This window comes from Sander lucioperca, chromosome 15 (genome assembly GCF_008315115.2).
Source record: "Sander lucioperca isolate FBNREF2018 chromosome 15, SLUC_FBN_1.2, whole genome shotgun sequence".
Taxonomy (NCBI): domain Eukaryota; kingdom Metazoa; phylum Chordata; class Actinopteri; order Perciformes; family Percidae; genus Sander; species Sander lucioperca.
The window spans coordinates 24761804-24783267 of record NC_050187.1 but is presented as its reverse complement, the minus strand read 5'-3'; the positions used below and the strand labels follow the sequence as shown (position 1 = coordinate 24783267).

The 21464-nt window shown below is 38.6% G+C and overlaps 1 protein-coding gene across 2 annotated transcripts in view; it reads left to right on the top strand.

Moving 5' to 3' along the window:
* The window catches only part of grid1a (glutamate receptor, ionotropic, delta 1a), a 289882-nt gene that overhangs the window by 238175 nt on the left and 30243 nt on the right, over positions 1–21464 (top strand). For both annotated transcript variants that reach the window (XM_031308223.2, XM_031308230.2), the window contains exons 6-9: positions 8901–9074; positions 12006–12167; positions 12783–12902; positions 20455–20556. In XM_031308223.2, the coding sequence (XP_031164083.1) occupies positions 8901–9074; positions 12006–12167; positions 12783–12902; positions 20455–20556 (558 nt within the window). The remainder of the gene's footprint in view (positions 1–8900; positions 9075–12005; positions 12168–12782; positions 12903–20454; positions 20557–21464) is intronic.

Genomic DNA, 21464 nt, shown 5'->3' with positions numbered 1-21464 from the left:
AACTATCTGGTATGTAAATGCCTAAATTACCTCATTTTAGACTATAATGAGCTTTTATAGAATAACTACCTTATATGTTTCAAATGATTTCCACCGTGCATTTCAGCACACACATAACTGAAATATTGATTTACAACAGCTAATGAGACCTTGATTTCTTTCAAACTTTAGTTTTGTCTGGCAGCTTACATGAAATTGTTTTGTTGATATGTCTCCAAAAAAGACGTAAGTAGTCTCAGTCGATAGGATCAGGACTGTAATTCTTAATTTGAAACAGTATTCACATACAAATTCATGCATGTCTTTTTCAGTCAATTACCACACACTTCCACTAAGACATTAGCTTAAATTGCATCTGACTCTGGAAAGTATGAACTAATGGCATGTTAATTTCTATGGCACTGCCTTAATGGTTGACGTGATGTGGCTTACTGTAGAGTTATCTCTCCCTAGTACACATTTTAAGGGGAAGAATGTGCATGGTTGTGTCTGTGAACAATGAAATATATCCCCATTTTGTTTTCTTGTTCTCTTTTTTTCCCCTGTTTTCTTTTCCTGTAAATGTTGATTGTACTGTTCTCTTCTTTGTTTCCCTGCTTTCAGTCCCTTCCCCAAGATATACTGAATCACCTTGAAATGATAATACCACAGACTTGTTGAAAAATCTAACAAGAAAATTCAATTACTACTCATGCCGATCTATTTATCTCCCAGACGTTAGCCTCCAGAGCTCCTCTCATGTACAGAAAAAAGAAAAAACATTAACTCTGAGCACCTTAGTAGTCCACCTTTCTTTTAGATTTTAATTTTCTCCTAGAGCCTTTTAAATTACTAAACCTTGATCAACAAGAGTCACCATGTAAATTGAATCCAGGCATGTATCGAACAGCAAATGATTTATCCACAAATCTTGCTTATCTTTAAAGGGAAAGGGGGAAGGAGATTTAAAGGAAGGTACAAAGCTAATCTGTTTCCATTAGCCTGTGATTTAATTTCTGAGCAGCCTCCCACATGGCTGATAGCACAAAGAGTGTGCACAAGGTTCTTTAATTCATTGAAATACGTGAGGGACGGCAAGCACAGTGATTATCAGAATGAGATTCTCGGATTTGTAGTATGTTTCTATTTTATTATCTTTTCTGGGTATTTTTACAAACTGCAACAACTATGAATCACTCTCCTTTTGTAGCAGCTGCTGGTGAAATCTTTACTCTCTTACTAAACAGCTATAATATACTAGATACTGTTTTCCTGCACTCATGGAAATCCTGTTAGCCTGATCAGATGCAGTCTGGGTGTATCACAAAATCCTGCAGGAAAATAACAGCTTTCCATGGTACCCCTGTATGCACCGACTGTCCCTGTTGACAGTTGCTCCTATTCAGTTGCCTAGTCGTGACTGAGTTGTGACATTCATTTTAACCAGGTGAACTTGAAGCTCACTGTCACTTGCCTGCCCGCCAGCCTTTACATCCCATACATATTAATGTTAATAACAGATGTGTAGCCACTCTGTCGTTCTCTGGGACATGATTGTATGCTAATCGAATGTGTTTGTAGCTTGAAACAAGCTAGCGCGGTCCGCTGAGTAGCTTACAACGCTAGTATTCGGGGCACAGGGAAAGTAAAAACAAATTGTTATTTATACCACTAAAAAGGCTCAAAATATCACCACACTTCAACGGTAATATTGTGAGGGTCCCTAAATGTAAACCAAAGCATTGAGAACATTGTAAGTGTACAGACAGTTTATTATAAAGATAGTTTAGAAAGACCGTAGCTCCCAAGCTAGCCGCCTGTATACGAGAACGCTACTGTCTAATCAGTATAATCTATCTTTTTAATAAACTGTCTGTACGCTTACAAAGTTCTCAATGCTTCGGTTAACATTTAGGGACCCTCATTATGCTACCATTGAAGTGTGGTGATATTTTGAGCCTTTTTAGTGGTATAAATAACAATTTGTTTTTACTTTCCCTGTGCCCCGAATACTAGCATTGCAAGCTAATCAGCGGTCCACACTAGCTTGTTTCAAGCTACAAACACATTCGATTAGCATGAAAACATGTCCCAGAGAACGATCGAGTGGGTACACATCTGTTATTAACCCCTAGGTTCGTTTTGCGCCGGAATTGTCCTTTAAGAAATGTATTATGACACTTGTATAAAGTAGAGACTGAAATATCCTGACCTTTAGTCCCTATTATAGGTCAAACTTCAAGACAAAATGTTTGAGTTTAAAACAATGAACTTTTCTCTGAACAAACTTGTCTTCAGTAGTTTAAGACTGACACTAATGCATTTTAAAACCAAAAGAGTGGGTTTGAATGGCACACTGTTCATGAGCCCTCAGGGAATTAAACTTATTCAACACAAAATATAATATATAATATAATATAATATATAATATAAAATATGAACAATATAATGTTTAAGAAAAAAGAAAAACAATCTTTTATATTTAGTTTATGAAGTGCAGCAGGACTTGATGTGAGCAGCAGGGCACGGGGATGACAGGCAGGCGTGCATCTTCCTAAACCACCCACCAAACCAGGGTGCTGCAGCTGCTAGCACACAGAAGGTTGTCTGCTTCTGACACTGTCTAGTGAACTCAGATGGATTGCACATTATGGGAGAATTTGTTGTTGTTTTCTTCCCTTCAAAGGCGGGACGGTGACACCTCAGAATGTTTGATGGATTAGGTGGCTGTACCTGCTGTGACAGACAGAGTCGAGGAGGACAGTCATGATATGACTGATGTCTTTGGTAACTGCCCGTCAAGCAACTGAGCTGGAAACCGTTTTCTTCTGACACAATCTCATCAGACTGTGGGACAGGAAGGTGGATTACTGAAGAGGCCACTTACAAGAAAAATAAATATTATATTTTCCAGTTAGCTTATTGATTACTCAAAGTACTGTAAAACATTGCATTTTTTAAAACCCTGGGTTGCTGTTTTGATTCTTTGTATCATTAAGCACAATGAGAATCTATGCAGAAACCCAATTCAGATGTCAAAAAATGATGTACTAACCAACAAATGGTGACCACAGGAGACATCCTGCTTCATGGTCATAAATCTAAAGGATACCAGACAGGCGACTCCCTTCACTAACCACCTTATCAAAATGTTACAGCAGTTACAGTTTCATTTTTTCATTTTAATGTCACCCCCCGCACCTCTAGGCTGAAATGTAGGTTCCATCATAGCAATACAACCCTCATCACCAACTCATGTATAGATATACGTTGCACTGTACTCATGGACAATGAGCTATGTAATGGGATGACTATTACACAGTTGCACTGTACTGTAAAAATGAGTGCATTAATTAATGTAATTATTTACATGCTATTTCACCTTATGTCGCATTTGAGATATCCTGCTATAATGAATCAGCCAATCTAATCTTAAGTGTTAACACAGTCGCAGTATATCTTCTTAGGTCAAAGTACATGTTTTATGTTATGTTATGTTGGTGCGGATCACACAGTGCAGTGCAATTTTGCATAAAAGTATGTTGTATTTCCGCGTTTATCTGTGTTTTAAGCCCCCAACGTCTCCTTCCAGGCACTAGGATAAGGCAATGGTTATGATTATGGGTTAAGGTTAGGGTTAGGTGCCTTGAAGTCAACGGTCGCAGCGCTGCCTTGAAGTCAATTAGACAATGGTTATGGTTAGGGTTAAGGTTAGGGTTAGGTACCTTGAAGTCAACGGTCGCAGGCTCGCAGCGCTGCCTGGAAGGAGACGTTGGGGGCTTAAAACACCATCGAGCTATTTCCGCCTGCTCAGACTACAGGCCCTATTTTAACGATCTGAAACGATCTGAAATGCGCTTGATACGCCAAAGTATCAAACGCCAAACTCAAGTAGCTTTGTGGGCGGATGTCGGGCACTGTTGCTATTATACCAGCAGGATAAATGACTCTTGCGCCCGACGCAAATCTAAAATGGGTTGGTCTGAAGTAGCTACATTACTCATAGGTGTGGCTTGGGCGTAACGTGCAATAAACCAATCAGAGTGTTAACTCACATTCCCTTTAAAAGCAGGCGTGCTTGTTCCATGGCGGATTGCTATTATAATGGCGGATTTGTTAGGCGCACGCTCTTAATACATCCATGGGCACACGCCAGGAACGGTTGACAGACGAGGAGACCGACGTTTGCTATTGATTTTTCTTTTTGACAAAATGTAAATAAAGAAATGTCACAAAAACATACTTTCCGATGTTTTGGGCTCACTCTCACTAAATCACGAGGTTATGAATGCATGGTGATATTTATATCAGACCGAGATTACCTCACTATAGACAATGCAGCTCTTCTGTTTCTCCTCTCCCGTGCTGCTGCTGGGGCATTTGGGTTAAGTGGCATCGGCACATGTAGTTCAACATCACATCTCCTTAAGGCCTCTAATATTTGCTCATTTATGTCATCAACACATCCATGATTCATGGAAATGTTGTGTAAAACAAGGTCCTATTTTTACTTGTATTTATGTATGGTTTGCAAAAATGGGAACTGCTGGGTCCGTGAGATGAGAGAAGCAAAGTGTACGCGCAGTGTCCACACTCTACATTACAGCCAAGCACGCGCCCTTAAAATAGCATCTGAATAACGCGCCACTGACTTTAGACTAGGTTTTTCCTGGTCTGTGGCGGAATTGTTTTCTCAAACTGCAAAATCGCACTAGGGAACGTTTGTGCCAGAACACGCCTGCTCTTTTTGCTGGACCGCCCCCGGGAGTGCAAGTTCATTCATCTAATTTACTGATGTGAGTCTGTGGAAGAAAAAGTCCGCTGTGTGTCGGGTGCAAAATAGGAATGATACATGCGTCGGTGTGCAAAGTCAATTGCACTGGGTGCAAGATAGGGCCCTACATGTTATTGCAAATGGTTATTTGTTTCACTTTCATTTAAAGTCCTTCCCTTTCAGGCAATCATGAACTGTGAGCAGCCAGACTATTGCTAAATATTTTTCTATTTAAAGGGTGCCTGGGTAGCTCACCTGGTAGAGCGGGCACCCATATATATAGAGGTTCACTCCTCGACGCAGCAGCCGCAGGTTCGACTCCGACCTGCAGCCCTTTGCTGCATGTCATTCCCCCTCTCCCTCCCCTTTCAAGTCTAAGCTGTCCTACACAAATAAAGGCCTAAAATGCCCATAAAATAATCTAGAGTAGTAGAGTTATGTGCATGAAGATACATATTACATATTATTAACTGAATCCAATGGTTTTAATTCATTGATAAATTATCAAAAAAAGGCAGTAATAATCAAAGACATTTCATCAAACTACGAAAATAACCTCACGTTATTGCAAAGAGACAGGAACTCCATCTCCTGATACTGCATTCCTCCGACTATTGAAATGCGTTCATCCCTAATCAGCCTCTTTACATCCATATTTGTTCGCCAAACCTGCAAAGATTAGGTGGTCCCACTCCCATTTGTGTAGGTGCCCGCAGGTTGCACTAGTGTTTTTTTTTTTTTCCAAAAAGCCTTTCAAGAAATTCAAAGGCCATGGACTTATGGTGTGCTGTGGTTGACAGTGATGCACTCACCATAGGATAGCATGGATATTTAATAGGAAATAACTGCTTTGATCTGCTGGGAAGGTGACATAGTGCTGCAAAACCAGCTGTATGGACCTTCTTCATTTAATATGTAATCTTAGTCTGATTTAATTTGCAAAGTGTTGTTCATACAAGACAACATGAAATATAATTGCATGTCATAATGCTTTTAAAGAAACTGTAACAAGGTTTCTGTGCAGTTATGTACGAGTAATAGCTCTGGCTCTCTACTGTAGATCTGGTTTATTGTGGTTGGATGTTAAGAAACTTTTCAAATACACTGAAAGTAATTTTTTAAGTCCCCATACATGTGCTAAATACTAAATGCAAATTGGTGGTGGCTGTACTTAATATTTTAATACAGAATATAACAGCAGTGTTTCGTACATGGTTTTCCACATGAATGATGTTCTCACTCTGTGAAAAACAAGTAAATATGATATAAAAATTTAAAAAACAGCACTTATTGAATAGGACATGGCATTGATGTAATTGCGAAATCCTTCAATTTGACATAATTATGTCTATTGTTTGATGAAAGAAGGCAGCTGCAATTTAATATGAGCATTAATAAATTGAAAATCAGTAGCACAACTCAGCAAAGGCTTGTGCCTTGCATTATTTTATGTTTGTGATGTTTAATTGTTTTTCTCTGTTGCAAAAGGACAATAGGACACCAATTATTCGGTTCTTATAACTGGATAATAAAATAATCGTGTGGTTATTTTCTGCCTAACTAATTACCTTTCTCTCAACAATACCCTGAAAGCACATAAAAAGACACATACTATATGTTTTATAGGCAAATACAGCTCAAATTAATGTCATACGCACTGTGCTGTGCTCTCCTTCTCTGACTCTTCCCTGACATTACTTCTCAATTTAGTTGCCTGCAGCTTCAAGAAGCACCTTAACTTCTAATTAAATCGCTGTCATGATTACCAGTCATTTTATTTTTTTTATTTCTCATGAGTGATTAATGACAGTGACTGAGCAGCACAAAGAGGATAATCTGTCATCTGAACTTGATTTGTGAATGTATTTTGGTCGTCGGCCGTCATTGAAACATAGCTGCGCTGTATTCACTCTTTCAGAAATTTGAGTGGGTTACCTCCAAGGTGCTTAACACCTGAACTGATTGTTTGAAAACTGAAATTTTAAAAGCACTTTATGACGTTAAATGCTTGTGTCCAGACAGTTCTGAGTAATATTGTGATTCAACTTGCTATTATAATCACATACAGTACACCATTTAGATTCTATAATGCTTCTCTGGTGCTTTCAAAATCTATGGGATGATCATTGTAGTCAGAGGCCTTGATGTATCATTACTGTATTCATTATATAGTATTGGTCCTTTTTGTGTGCATTTTGTACAAGTGGAATATATCACATTGTCTGTACTTTCTTCTTAAACAGAGGTAAAAAGGCACGTCAGACCTGTCCCATTGATCAGTGGCCGGGTCAGTTTATGACACAAACCTGTGATGGTGACAGAACACTTGGACTGGGTGGCACTGGAAGTTATTAGCTTGGACGTGAGGGTTCGACTCTGTGAACCATGCAGCATGATTTATCTGATTAATGTGTCACGACAACTCATGAATATTCATAATTTTCACCTGACTGAGTCAGAAAAAGACTCAGAGGATAAACTAAATGAGCTAGAATCACCTGAGGAGTGTTTTACTCACGCTGTACACAGATAAAAGAAGAAAGAAGAAGAAAAGAAGAAAGAATCCATATAAATCAATTCAGTTCGCTCACCATCAAGTGGTTTTGCATTGAAAATATAAACATGTATATGACATGAGAAAAAGGCAGGGGGGTTTAAAGTTTACCCTCTATCTTTTTTAAATAATGTGAAAAAGGCAAGGTTGACTGTCAGCTGAAATAAGGTAAACATACAAAGAAAGACAATGTGAGAAGCCAGGAGAAATGAAAGCGAGGGAGGACAGAGACCAGCAGTAACATCAGAGGTTGATGCAAAGAGGAGAAAACAAAACGTCGGCTGAGGAAAACGGATGAGAAGCATGGATTCAGGCATGTGTGGTTAATGATTATATTAACCAAGAGCTGTTTAAGTTTTGACCCAACAGTAACCTCACAGCTTTATTGTTAGATAATACTGTATATGAACCCAACGTTTCCCAAGAGACTCACTGTCTGCCTCAGCATTGACCATTGTCCTGCTCTGGAGACTAGCAGGCTGCTCAATGCCTAGTGAATATTGATCCGACCCTTCACATAGGCTAGTGACAAATGGTCAAAAAGGGCTTTAGTTTTTGAGATACCCCTACCGGAGGTAGATCTAAAGCCAACAATGTTTTTCCTCATCTCTAAGGTCTCCCATATATGAAATGGATTCTAGGCTAAAAATATTTTACTGCTAAGATTGTTAAATTAACAGATATTGTTATACACCCCAAAACCAAAAAAGGACTAAAATATAGTCTGTCCGTATGGGAGTTAAGGCATATAAACTAATGCAGATCGATCACACAAGGTCTGAGAGCTTTGAAACGTGGCATGTTAGTAGTCAGGTAGTTGCTTTACCTACTAGAAAAGAAAGGATGTGAATATATTGATGTATGAAATAAATAGAGACCTATAAACACATACCTAAAATAGGCGAGCATGCAAAAATATCTATGCAGAATGTTTTCATTTACTTTGTGGTTACTTTACCAGGGATTATCATTCAAAAAGATCAGATTTCATGTGATTTGTGCTGGTCACACTGTTATGAAAAGTCTGAGAAATCTGATTTGGGCCACTTTCGCCTGCAGTCTGAACGTAGCCTAATGTGAATAAGAAAATAACAGACTTTGCTAGACAATACATTCTATCTTAAAATTTGACATTTGAAAATAGTAATTGATTAAAATGTTACCGTCTGTCTTTTGGCCTAAAGCATGGACTCAGTTGATCAAAAGTATTAAATAAACCAATGTTGGTACAGAAATGATATGTGAAATAGGCTTTGGTTGATCATCGTTAAAATGTTTTATGTTCTACAAATAGCAACAAAGAATGAAATGAAATCCTCACTTTGTCTCGTATCTAATTGCTCTGTAGCCCTCCAATGTGTCATCTGATATGTTAATTGCTCAAGAAGTAGGCACAGCCAACGCAAATCCCTCAGAGGTTCTGTTTCTAATCCAAATTTCCACTTTTTCAAGAGCTTTTCGAAAACTGAAAATTCATGGTTTGTGTCATTACTCCCCACTGTTCAAAAAAAAAAAAAAGAGCCACCATACTTGACCTAAGATTAAAGGGAAAGATTTGTTAAACTAAACTTCTGCTGTTGTCTTCTTTTTCAGGAGGTGAGTGATGCAGACATCATGGAGCTGGTTCACAGCTCTCTGGGGCGGATGACCATCATTCGTCAGGTCTTCCCATTGTGGAGAGACACCAACGTTCGCTGTATGAGAAACAATCATCGCATCTCCTCCCTGCTCTGTGACCCACAGGAAGGCTATCTGCAGTCCTTAGAGGTAAACGCTGCTTAAAAATTTACTGTTGAAGCTTGTGAAATATTGTCAGTTACTGTAGATCACATAGCTGCACAGAAAATTTTGCAAGAATTATTTTCAATGGACTGGATATAGATGAGTATTAAATGTATTGATGGATACATGTGGCAAATATTTTTCATTCAAGTAACTGCAGTAATTCATAGGGAAAAAAACTCTGAAAAAATTCCTATTACAATCTTTAAAATATTCCCAGGCCAAATTACACTGAAAACTGTTGACTGATTTTTGAGATACTCTAAATAACAAGCAGACACAAACAGGATCAAAAACAAACTCTTTGATAGAGGTTAGTTAGTGATTCATTGTGTCATGCCCACATGGACTTACGACGATACACTAAAAAATTTTTGCAGTGGTAAAATATTTTTTTCAGATATAAACATAACTTATAACATATTTCACATTACATTTCTAACAAGGAACTTCATCTTTTCAGGCTCTACAAATAAAATCTGCCCCAAAAAGGTTCCCTTCCCAAAGGATTTTTTTAATAATCATCTAACCAGAAGAACACATCAGAATTAAGAGCGTTGTACTAATTTTTAAAATTCATTAGTGGTGATACCAAAATTCCAACTTTTGAGTTTCAAATCGTCACCCACTATAAGCTTGAAAGGTAGCTGTAAAAGGTTGGTAATGTCTGTGGTCAGTTTGAATTAAGTTGGTTACAATGAATTCCAATGGTGGCAAGTTTTCAAATCAGGAAAAGTGAGAAAACCTCCAAAGGAAATTCTCAAACCACTCCAAATTCTCCACTGTCTGTGCAAATGCTCAATTTGTTCCAAACCGTCACAGATTCACCAACAGAAGGTACGTTCAGAGGAGAGTCTGAGCTTTGAGGAAGGTGAATGCACAACATGGAAGCAGTATGATGGATGAGGCTGTGTTGTGTATTTGACTAGTGGCAAGGTTTTGTTTTTCCTGTTATTTTATCCCTTTTGCTGCAGAATTTATAGTACAGCAGTGTTGTGTTTTAGCAACAACCAGCATGTTTCACACACTTTCTCCAGCAGCCAACAGGGATACACTTGTTATGAGCCAGAGTGGCAGAACCATAAAACAAGCACAAAGTGGTCTTTTTTCCCATTCTGTGTACAGCACATGTGCTGTAAGGACTTATGAACATGATTCCTGCTTGATCACGCCTTTTTCACAGCTGTAGTGGTGTAGGACAATATAGACAAGCATCTGCCAAGTACCACATGAATGCAAATATTAACTGATTATGTATGCAACTGAACATAGATTAAACTCCCTAGATAAGGCAATTATGAGGGACATGAATGCTCATGAATATAAATGACTTGAGCTCAATATGACTGGGGAATAAGTGGCAGAACAGAGTAAAATATAGTTTAGAAGTAAATAAAATCGTGTTTTTCCATTAACGTGCAAATCTTCTTAAAACGGATTATATTCCAATTGTAGAAAGCCAAAAAACAACTTATTATTTGTCAATAAACTACTGAGATATCACAAGCTTAACAAAGGCTTCCATCATGGAAAGACCTTTAAAAAGGTTTTGCTATCTATGATTTGTATTAAGGATTTGTCAACCAGGAACCCAACCTCCGGTAAATTCTGTATGACAATGAGAGTCAATAAATAAAGGTACAGTATGCCCTTCAGCACTATCACAGCTTTATCTAACACCATCTCATTCCCTTCTTTTGGTCTTCATAATAACCTTGCTCACCCTGCCACTTTACTTTCAGTACTTTCTATAGTAAGTTAAGGTCGCCTCCTTAGACTTTTCTTTTGTTCAATCCATCTGGAGTGAAATGGCTGTGTTCCCTGTAGCTCTGTTGAAATGTTCATTTCCCTTTTCTTTTTCTTTTTTCATACTCCGGACAGATGGCAAAACCATGTGGTGTGTGCACCCACAGTCCTCAATAATTCACACAAAAGAGGGTTAAATATCGGGTAATGGCAGTTTAGGCATTTATCAGAATAGTTAACACTGAGGAGATCGCAGTGTTTTTCCTGTACTAATCCCTTTCACAAGCAGTCAGCTGTGGTATATGCTGAAATATCCAGAGCTTCTATGTTGCATTAGATCAGGACTGAGTGACCTTTAGGAAAGTGAACTTGACTTGTGTGATGTCTTACTACTGAGAGGCTTGGACTGAAGTCTAAATGCGTCATGAACTGAATGCCTGGAGTGGCAGCACGTATTGCTTCCATGGGTCTTCTGCTGTGGGAGAATTTGACTTTGACCCAGAGGACCTATCAAATCCACTGTCACACCAAGACAAGAAGGGTAGACATGATTCCTGACAGGATGCACTGCAGTCAGAGGAAGACAGTTGGATTGATGGCAGAATAATTGATCATGAAATTATTTTTCTTTGGCCCCTCTCTTGATTTCAGTTCACATCTTTATCTCTTGTTGATCATGCATATCATTTAACCTGCTGCAGAGAGTGCAATCCTATGATTGCAGCAAATTAAACCTCAGTGTTTTAGCAGTAAGTTTCCAGCAAGTGTAAACATGTGGACAATCAGAGCGCAGTTGCTGCTGACTTCACTGTGCCATCCTTCAACATTGTTCTCATGAAGAAAGAAACTGGGTCTTCATCTCGACACCAAACAACATTGACAGACCAAATAAAAAAAACAGTTTTTCCAATGCTTTCTATTCTCTATCCAAGCAAGGAGACAAGCTTTTATTCCCCACTGAGGTTTTTCTTATTTACCATGAAACCTCACAGGACCAGACTGAAAGACAAGTGCCTTTGTGTCTGCTTCACTCATAAGGGTTCACCATGAGGCTGTGTGATATTTCTTGGAGCCCAAAAAAACCTATTTGTTTTCTTTGTTGTATCCAGAGTTTGCGTTCTGTTCTCCAAGAATGCATTTATTGATATGGCTTGTTTTTTACTCCAACAGGTGTCCAATCTCTACCTGTATGACAGTGTGTTGATGCTAGCCAACGCCTTCTACAGGAAACTGGAGGACAGGAAGTGGCACAGTATGGCCAGCCTTAACTGCATGAGAAAGTCCACGAAGCCATGGAATGGAGGATGGTCTATGTTGGATACCATCCAAAAGGTTTTTTTGCTTAACAAAGCTGCTGCTTTGCATTTGCTATTTTGTAAGAAATGATGAATTATAGCTTCTGCAAAATTCTATCTATTCATCGTAGAAAGGGCTCAATTTAATCAATTTCAATCTGATAATGAAATTTGTCATTATTGCATGTCATGCTGCTTAAATCTCAAGTGTGACAGTAAGATGACCAAATGGGGCATGAAGAACCACAAAGATGGGGTGCTCTCGTCATATTGTTTGATTGATGGATTGCCGTTACAGTTCATACTATTTCAAAAATGTACCAGAATTTGTCATAAAAAGGTGATTGTACCCAAAACACCCTTTGTCTGAAATTATCTTTGATAACCTCATACTGTACCTACAAGCCTGGTTGATTAAGTGTACGTTTAAAAGGATAATTTGCATAAATCATATGGTATAATTGAAAACTTCCCCTTGGTCATTTATATACCTTTCTACCAAATTTTGTTTTCCGTAATCCTGCTGACAAACAAACAGGCGAACAGACCAAACCGAAAACATAACCTCCTTGCTGGAAAACATCGCCATCACTGCTACTGCTCTTGTGTTGTGACATCTCCCACAGTAACTATTTTCTACTTGTTGTTACAGGGAAGGATCAGTGGCCTGACAGGAATGATGGACTTCCGCGCTGAAGGCTCTAATTCCCATGTGCAATTTGAGATTCTTGGAACTAGCTACAGTGAGACATTTGGGAAAGATGTGAAACGGGTCAGTCCAGAATATTTTATATGTATATTTTGTCTACTTCTGTCTTCAGAAAATCTAAAAGTGTGGCAAGTAGATTAATATGAAAATTATGAATACTTTCCAAATCTCTTTTTTACTGTTGTCTCCGGTAGCTTTAGATATAGCAACAGTTGTCAATTTGGTATCTCCTGTCAGTATGTCAGAAAAAAAAACGTGTAGCTGTGCTATTTGTAGCCTAATGTATTCCATAGCCGGGTGCACCACCTTTCTCATTTCTGTGCCATTAACTGTGCCATGTCCCAGTTAGATGCTGTATGCATTAGACCACAAACCATTCGATTAGAACTTCTGTACAGAACTTCATTTCAAAAGCTATTGTTGGTAGCGATTTTGCAGGGACTTACAGTACATAATTGTCCCTTCTGTAGGTGTTGAGGAAACAGCAGGTACTGTGAAACCTCTGATCAAAATATAGCTTTTCTTAGACATTGTCTCAATGTGACCACTTGTGTGGGAGGAGAGAGCCAAGAGTGAAATTAAACTATTTCTCATTTTCTCAAAGCCCCCCTGAACACCTCTTAAGTGTTGGCACTTTATTCCAGTCCTTAAAACTGGTGTCCTGCAGGTTTTTGTTCCTCTCTAATAGTTTATTATCCAGTATGTGTGGCTGATTTACTACCAGGGAGGTACAAAGACCTGCAGGAAACCTATTCTTGAGGATCAGAATTGAGTACCACTTCTAATAGAAATTCTGGGGGTCCATTGGAGTGCCTGATAGTAACAAATACTGGATAGAAAGGATTCCAACTGTCTATTGTTTTTAAATGTGCTTTTTTCATAGACCACTGGTTCTCAATCTTAATCCCCAGGATCCAAAGCCTTGCTGTTTGTTTATTTATTTATTTTTTACTTTCTGGAATGTCAGGTGAATCGGCTGTACTCTGATCGTTGAGAACCCTGGTCGCAGGCCTTAACATTTGACAGTGAGGTGTCAGGTATCAGGGTGCCCTCTACTGGAACTCCTGAATTAACCAGATCTATCTGCTATCATCTTCCTTTTAACCATACCAACCATCCTGGCCTGACCTGAGAATTGGAAAAATGTGTGGAGAAATGTGTGCTTCTGCTGTTAACTTTACTCACAAAAACAAAGCATACCACTTCCTCTTCACCTTTGACTATTGTTAAAGTATGTTTGATCTGCTGTTGCTTGTTGAGCGTAGACATTTTAAAAATAACGAGCAGGCTTTATGAGCTGGCCATGAAGTATTTTCTGAGAAACTTGTCTGATCTTTGAGTGTTGCAGAGCTGAAGTGAGAGATTGAGAGCATTCATTATTTGTGCACTCCTCTCTTAGCTGTAATTTGTTTGTCGCTGTGGATGTCCTGATTCAGTCAGGGACTTCTTGCGGAATGAAGAGGAATTGAGTTTCTTGGCAATCTATGTAGAGCAGGACTGACCAGAAGCGGTAATGAAGATTTAATCACCACTCAGCCTAACTGAAATCATGAAGCCAATTCATCATAATGTGGCCATTAGCATTAGCAAGGAAGAGACGCACTGCATGCAGTGTTTACACACATACACACACACACACACACACACACACGCACACACGCACACACACAGGAACAAACATACACTTTCATGTCCTACAGCAGAGTCACACATTCACAGCGAGACAAACAATGGAGCCCCGAAGCACATTAACACACAAACATGTATTGTACACACTGTTTTGGATCTCAGACACTAAGAGCATGCAGCCAGGCAAACAGACAACAGAGGCCAGGGAGCACAATTACATGTGGGCGCTTGTATCTCAAAATCATTAGAGGCAGAAGGGGACAGCAAGGCCAGATAATGGGATGCCAAATGCATTCAGTGCTGTTGTTCATTAGCTGGCATGTCTATCTGTGCCTGCCCCACTACTTGGCAGAACCATTTACTGTGAGAAAACAGACACAAATTCATGTACCTCTCCTCTCTGTTTCTCTATAATAGGATGTTTATACAGTATATACATACATTTAGCATGTGTCTTCCCTCGTGTTGTGCACAGCTGATGTCAATCAAAAAGGACCACGCCATTACATGGTTTCCTCTGCAATGTACTATAATGTCATGTTGTCAGGTCTATGTTTTTTTCTTTTCGAGTGGAGTGTAATGATGATCCCCCCCGACCCACATTCACCCCACAGGGCCATCCTCATTATGTCTCTCTCTTCCCTCTTTTTATGTTTTATCTCATTTTATCTCCCATCCTCTCCTCCCTTCTTCTCTTCTTCACAAATCCTTTCTTCCCCATTTTCAGTCTTGGTTTCCTCCTTCTCCATCATCGTTTATCTGCATTCAGTCCATTTTCTCCCCAGCCTGATGGCTCTTAGATGAGGCGTCTTTCTGGTTAGACACTGTAATGAAGACTGAAATACTATTTCCTGGATGGCTACTGTGATTTTTCTCCACCATCCAGTGCTGCAGCAGAGTGATCGATGCTGCTGTTGTTGTTTTGGTTTCCCAGTTTGCTCTTATTGATGTGTCAGCTCATCTCTAACCAGATATTGCTAATGACTTCCAGCTTACACAAAGCTCTTCATAGAGAAAAGTCAATTAATTTGAATGTAATTGTTCCTTCTATCCAAGCATCTTGCATGCATCATGCAGTAGTTATCTCTCTAATGTGTCCACAGTAGCAGCGCGGGCATTATTGTATTATTCAAAATCACATTTTTGGTGACATTTGTACTATTCTATAGCAAAAATATAAGAAAAAATATCATCCTAATGCTGTACGTCTGCTTAATGTTGTGTAGTCTCTGAAAAAGGGCAGGTCCAAATTCTCCTCATTCAATTTTCTGGTTGCAGTGCCTAAAAATACTTTTTTTTTTTTTTTTTTTTTTTTATAAAAGTGTAATATAGGGTATAGCTAAATAGCCTGACTTGCGCTGGAAATAATATATAGCTGGCTGCCTGAAACATGACTATGCCAGCCTTAGAAATAGAGGAAGTTAAAAACAGCCTCAGGTTTAAAAGTTAAAAGAAATTCTTTCTGTTGATGTGGCTCAGTCAGTGTTGTTCATTACATGCATCTAGCCATTTTCTCCCAGGTAGCCAAAATTGCTTTGTCATCAGCAGCCTAAATCTGGCATGTCTGGTCTGGTGTCCTTGCCAGATTTAAAGAATAACAAACCAGAATAAGTGCTAAGTATCCATCCGATCCTGGTTGCTAACATTGGCCCAAAGCTAGCCCAAGTAGCGCTAACTGGAGCTGATTCTTACCCTAAATAAACCCAAGTCCATACCCCAAAAATCTAGCCAAATCTGAGTTCCATGTGCTCTGTTGCATGTTGCGTCTACCAAACTGCAGTCCTTGATAGCTGATGTATTCATCCTGGCAGTATTTCATACTGGCTCATGGAGCTGAAATGGCATTACATTGTCTCTAAAGGGTACTTCTCTCTTACCAACAATAGCTCTGCAGTGGTTTGATAGGGTTGTTGATCCAATGATTAATTTGCCAGGCACTGAGATTTCTAGCTTTTAGAAACTTTCTGGCTCCTACAGTTTTTTGAAACCTCCCCTAACTGCTGGGATTTTCACCCGCAGGAAGATAAAGAACAGCACTATGAAGCAGTAGCTAGTATTTCACTAGCCAAATATCATTACTCTATTTTACAAATTTGCACCATTGTATAGTAATGGCATATATCCATATCCAATTTAGAAATGTGTAAAACAGTATTAGACTGATCAAGTTATTTTGCCACAGATGATTAAATGACAGCATTGTGCAATGTTGAAATGTAATTGTGTGCAAATTGCCTTTTATCACAGCCTGCATTAATAGGAAAGCATTGAAGTGGCAGTACCCACTTCTGGTTGTTCTACTGCCACACTGGCAAAAGTAAATCCTCTTGAGAGTCTCAAGTAATTGGGTGAAAAGTGGATATTTTCCCACATGCCTTAATTTATTCCCTCTCGTGTGCTCCAATACATCATAAAAACAAATGTTACCAACCTTATCATCATCCAGTGCACTTAAAATGCATATCATCACCTATACTCCCAGCTCTTTGTTTCCCCCAATTTCATGAGGTGAAGTTTAAAATAATTTTCAGTTAATCAGTGGATAAGTTGAGTTGAAACCAAAATCAGTAATTCACTTTTTATGATAACTGGTCATGTGTTCACTTTTAGACTGTAACACTTTTTTTTTTTTTTTTTAACCTACAGCTACGCCTTCTTTTGTCTTTCTTTATGTCTTGCATGTAGTCTTTTTTAAGCAATCTGATAATGAATGCTGAAACAGTGATGATGGAGGATAACTCTGCCTGCTGTATACTGCACTGACCCAACTACTGATACAGATACTTTCTTTTCTCCAAGATAACACATTGTATTTAAAAGCTATGTGTGGGGAACTTGTTCAGCAAATAAATGCTGGAATGAAGGAAAACAGGAAATTCAGGAAAGATCTGCCTTAGTGGATGGGGAAAACATCAATAAAACTACTGTAAATAATAATGCAATGGGTCAATAAGAAGCTCGGTAGCATGATAGGCTTGTCAATATGTAAGCACCTGGCGAACTGAACTAGCAGGGGAAAAGAAGAAGCAGAATAGCAGCAACTAGCTCAAACTGTGGTTTGTTTTTATAATGATGCAGTTGAAATGGTTCCATGAAAGAGAACAGAGGGCTTTCTATAAGATCTTTAAGAGATGTAATTCAGACAGATGTTGCACTATGAATTCAGGGCAATTTGACCATCCCTTTGTCATTTTCAAGTGGTCATTGGCATTTGCTCAGCCCCATTACAGATGATTATTTTACGGTATTGAGCATCTACTGTAGGATAAAAACAAAGCATATAGTTATAGGAGGAAAGAACTGAATGTTTTGATCCACTTACAGTAGGTACACACTCTTGGTGACTGATTGCTATGCATATTTATAGGAAAAACTTAAATCCTCAATGAGCTGACACTTCAAAGAAAGTGAAAGCAGAAAGCAGGGAAAAAGCTAGAAAGCCCTTTTTTGAAGAGATTTGGCATCAAGTCATAAAAATCTTTTTTTCTTTAATTGTATCTTTAAGCATATTTTTATACAATACATCCGTTCTCAGTAGAAATATGCATCCTGTTTCATTGTCATGTCCTTCAAATTCTGGTAATCAAAGATCACAGTGTGTCCAGTGAAGTGTTACTCGTTTATATGCAGGTGGTTTGCCTGCTGTATGTATTGTTTGTGACCTTCCCAGTGGCGTGCTGGTGTGCAAAGCTCTGTGAAGTAGAAGTGTTCCTCTTTAGTGTTCTTCAGTTTACAGAGCAGAGATTGCTCTGTGTTTTTCAATGAGGACGAAGTTGCTCATGGAGAAAATAGTCCCCTGTGAAGCCAGCAACACAGACTGACATTTCGCCTCTACACACACACACACACACACACACACACACACACACACACACACACACACACACACACACACAGACTCCAGCAAAACATGGTTGGACACAGAGGTGTATACCAATGTACACAGATGAACAAGGAGACAAGCTATTACAATTAGATTGAACAGTACGTACGTAGAGAATTGTACTCATTATGCCAGATGTCATATCAACAGTTTTTGAGCAAAGGGCAGGGCAGATTTTAGTAACACCAATGGATGTAAATACATAATGCATAACTTTATATTATGTTTGCAGTAAACAGCTCCATAACGAACTGATCTCCATATCATTTACATGACCACACAAGCTGGGAGATTCTAAACATGATTTACTAGCAGTTTGCAGTAAAGTTATACATAGCAGTGTAACTCTTAAGACAGACTATTTGGAAGAGCACATGATCTGCAGATGGTTTGTGAAGAACAAAAGATTTAACTTAATAAAGTGAATCTTCTTCCATTGCCTCACATGCTTCTATTTCATTCACAGTTGAAAGCCTTTGTTGATGCCTTGTGTAGCTGTAGTAATTGCTGTTTTCTCTTGATTGTATAATTCTTTGCCTTTGCAAATGGTGACAGAGATTTATGTTTGTTCATGTTGTTTTTCTCATCAATCTCCATTGGTAGCCAAATGGAACATCACAAGAATACAAAATTGTGTTTTTAAAAACAATATGCTCAATTGTTTTGGCTTTTCCAGGCTCTAACCCATTCAAGTAAAAGAGCAAAGGAGCCTCGACATTTCATGAAGCAAGAGTTCAGGACTTGTGATGAAATCTTAAATTTAAAAAATATCTCTACTCCCGTTCACAGTTTTGATCTCTGGTACCTTTTTCTACTTATTATTGTATGAAAAGCCCAGATCTTTCTTCTCGATGGCCCAATAGTCTTTCAGCATCTTATAAACCTTCCCTCACTGATGAAAGTGAGTCATATAAACTGCCTATTAAGATTCAGCTGGATGCAATTGTGCCAAAATGAGATGTGAGAAGTGTGCAGTTTCTCCTAGTCTGAATTTGAGGTTATGTGATAGTTTGGCAGCAATAACATCTATAGTAAGTGCTTAACATAATGTATACTTTAGTAAGTGGTTATATTGAAATATATTCTGTAATATTATTAACTGAATTCATTTTTTTTTTTAAAGCAGGTAGCAAGTAAGAAAATGTAATTCCTGTTAATAGGAAGACCACAGTGATCCAAAATGAAAAGCTAGAAGAAACATTTTAAATTGAGTAATTTAACAAAAAACAAAAAAATACAGTTTGCATACTTTTTAAAGCTTACTGCTTTTTAATGAAGTCTCTCTGATATTGTGGAGTACAGTGTGTTTCTGTGGAAAAGGTATTTGGATGATGGGGCATGTGTGCTGCAGACTGAGGTGTGCTGTGGCCACAACAGGCTGTTGTTTGGCCCGGAGCCACCATTCTTGTCCTGTCAGCTCAAATCTCATTGACCACTCCAGATGTTGTGTCAGATTCTTGAGAATTCTTGTCTTGCTTGCAGCAATGATTACGAATTTAACAAACATAAGCTTTACAACTTGAGACATAGCTCAAAACGTTGACAGGGTAGAGAGTTTTAAAGATGAGGTATAGTTTATATTCAAGAAACAAACCCAAACTGATGTGTAATCTTTCTGAAATTGTTATCTGTTTCGTTGTTATTCTACAATTTTCACATGATGAGCATGATGTCTACTTAAAGTCCTCATTATTTTTCCTTCTTCTCCTTCCTCTTATCATCATCACCACCTCCATCTGTATGATTACTGATAAAGTATACTGTAGATTACTTACAAATGACAATTGACAAGTGACAACACATTGCAGCATTCAGTTCTGGAGTTTGAATATAGTGTCCTAATAGCATACTAATGGCTGACGCTTGTTGTCTTGGTAACCAGCTCAGATTTATACATAGACATTGGCTACTCAGTGTTAAATGTCACTACAAACTGAGTCACACAATGGCAGTTAGATGGATAACTTCACTTATAGCTCCCTCACTTTTTTATCCTGCTATCCACTGTTTATTAATAAGGTGTATGTCACCTTTGTCTCTCAGAGAACTGCTCCATTTTTATCTATTTTTCTCATCTATCTGATTTTTCTTTTTCCCCATTAGCTGGCATCTTGGGACTCCACTCGTGGTTTAAATGGTAGCCTAAAGGAGAATCGGATAGAGAGCGGTATGCAGGGAGTGACGCTGAAGATTGTAACATTACTGGTAAGTTGTGGGAGTACACTGAATCTAACAATTCTTGACCTGAGCAGGCAAATATCTGAGTAAGAAAACAAACTGTATAGAGGCAAATGTATCAACACATTCATTAAGTTGTTCTTTACACCCACGAATTAAGCAATCATTTCTCGGTGAAATACAGACTCAAACATAATACTGTGAATCATCTTTTTAAAGCTATAATGCGTAGTTTCTGCCGCCCCCATGAGGAATTCTAAGTAATGACAACAAAACTGTCAGCGCGTCCACATGATACAAGCCTTACGTGACCGGGCACCACCCCCACGCCCCCTTCACACAGTTGCTAGTAGCCAAGGAGAACACGGAGGATTAAAAAAACATGATGGACTCTTCAGAAGAGATAATTATCTTCACTCGAGTTTCTGCGCAGAAAAGTCACCGGACGCCACAATCTTCTGAACATAGCCATGCTGAGAAATACAGAGAGAGTTGTGTGGAGCTGATAGTCTTAATTAGCTTTGTAGCAACTCATTTGGCAATGGCTTGAACGTAACAGTTATTAATATCAAAAAGTTACGCACTAAAGCTGTAACAGAAAAACATGTTTACTCACTGATACATTAATTTTGATGAATACTTCTTTGCCTTGCTTTCTCAATGTTCAGCCACTGTCAATGACACTCAACATTCCCTGCAGATGTTTCACAATAAAACAATGAGTTTGCATTTAAAAAAGCATACAGCTACAAGCAAGCAGAGCAGGCAACATGAGGGCTTCTTACAAAACATGGGAATTAAGTCCTTTCTATACCACGCTAGAATGACTTGAAACAAGGTAACCAAGGCATTTTTTCCACAAAAAAATGTTACAGAGTCCATGGTAGAACTTCAGACATTACCACAAAGTAATGAAATACGTGTGGCAGGGCACC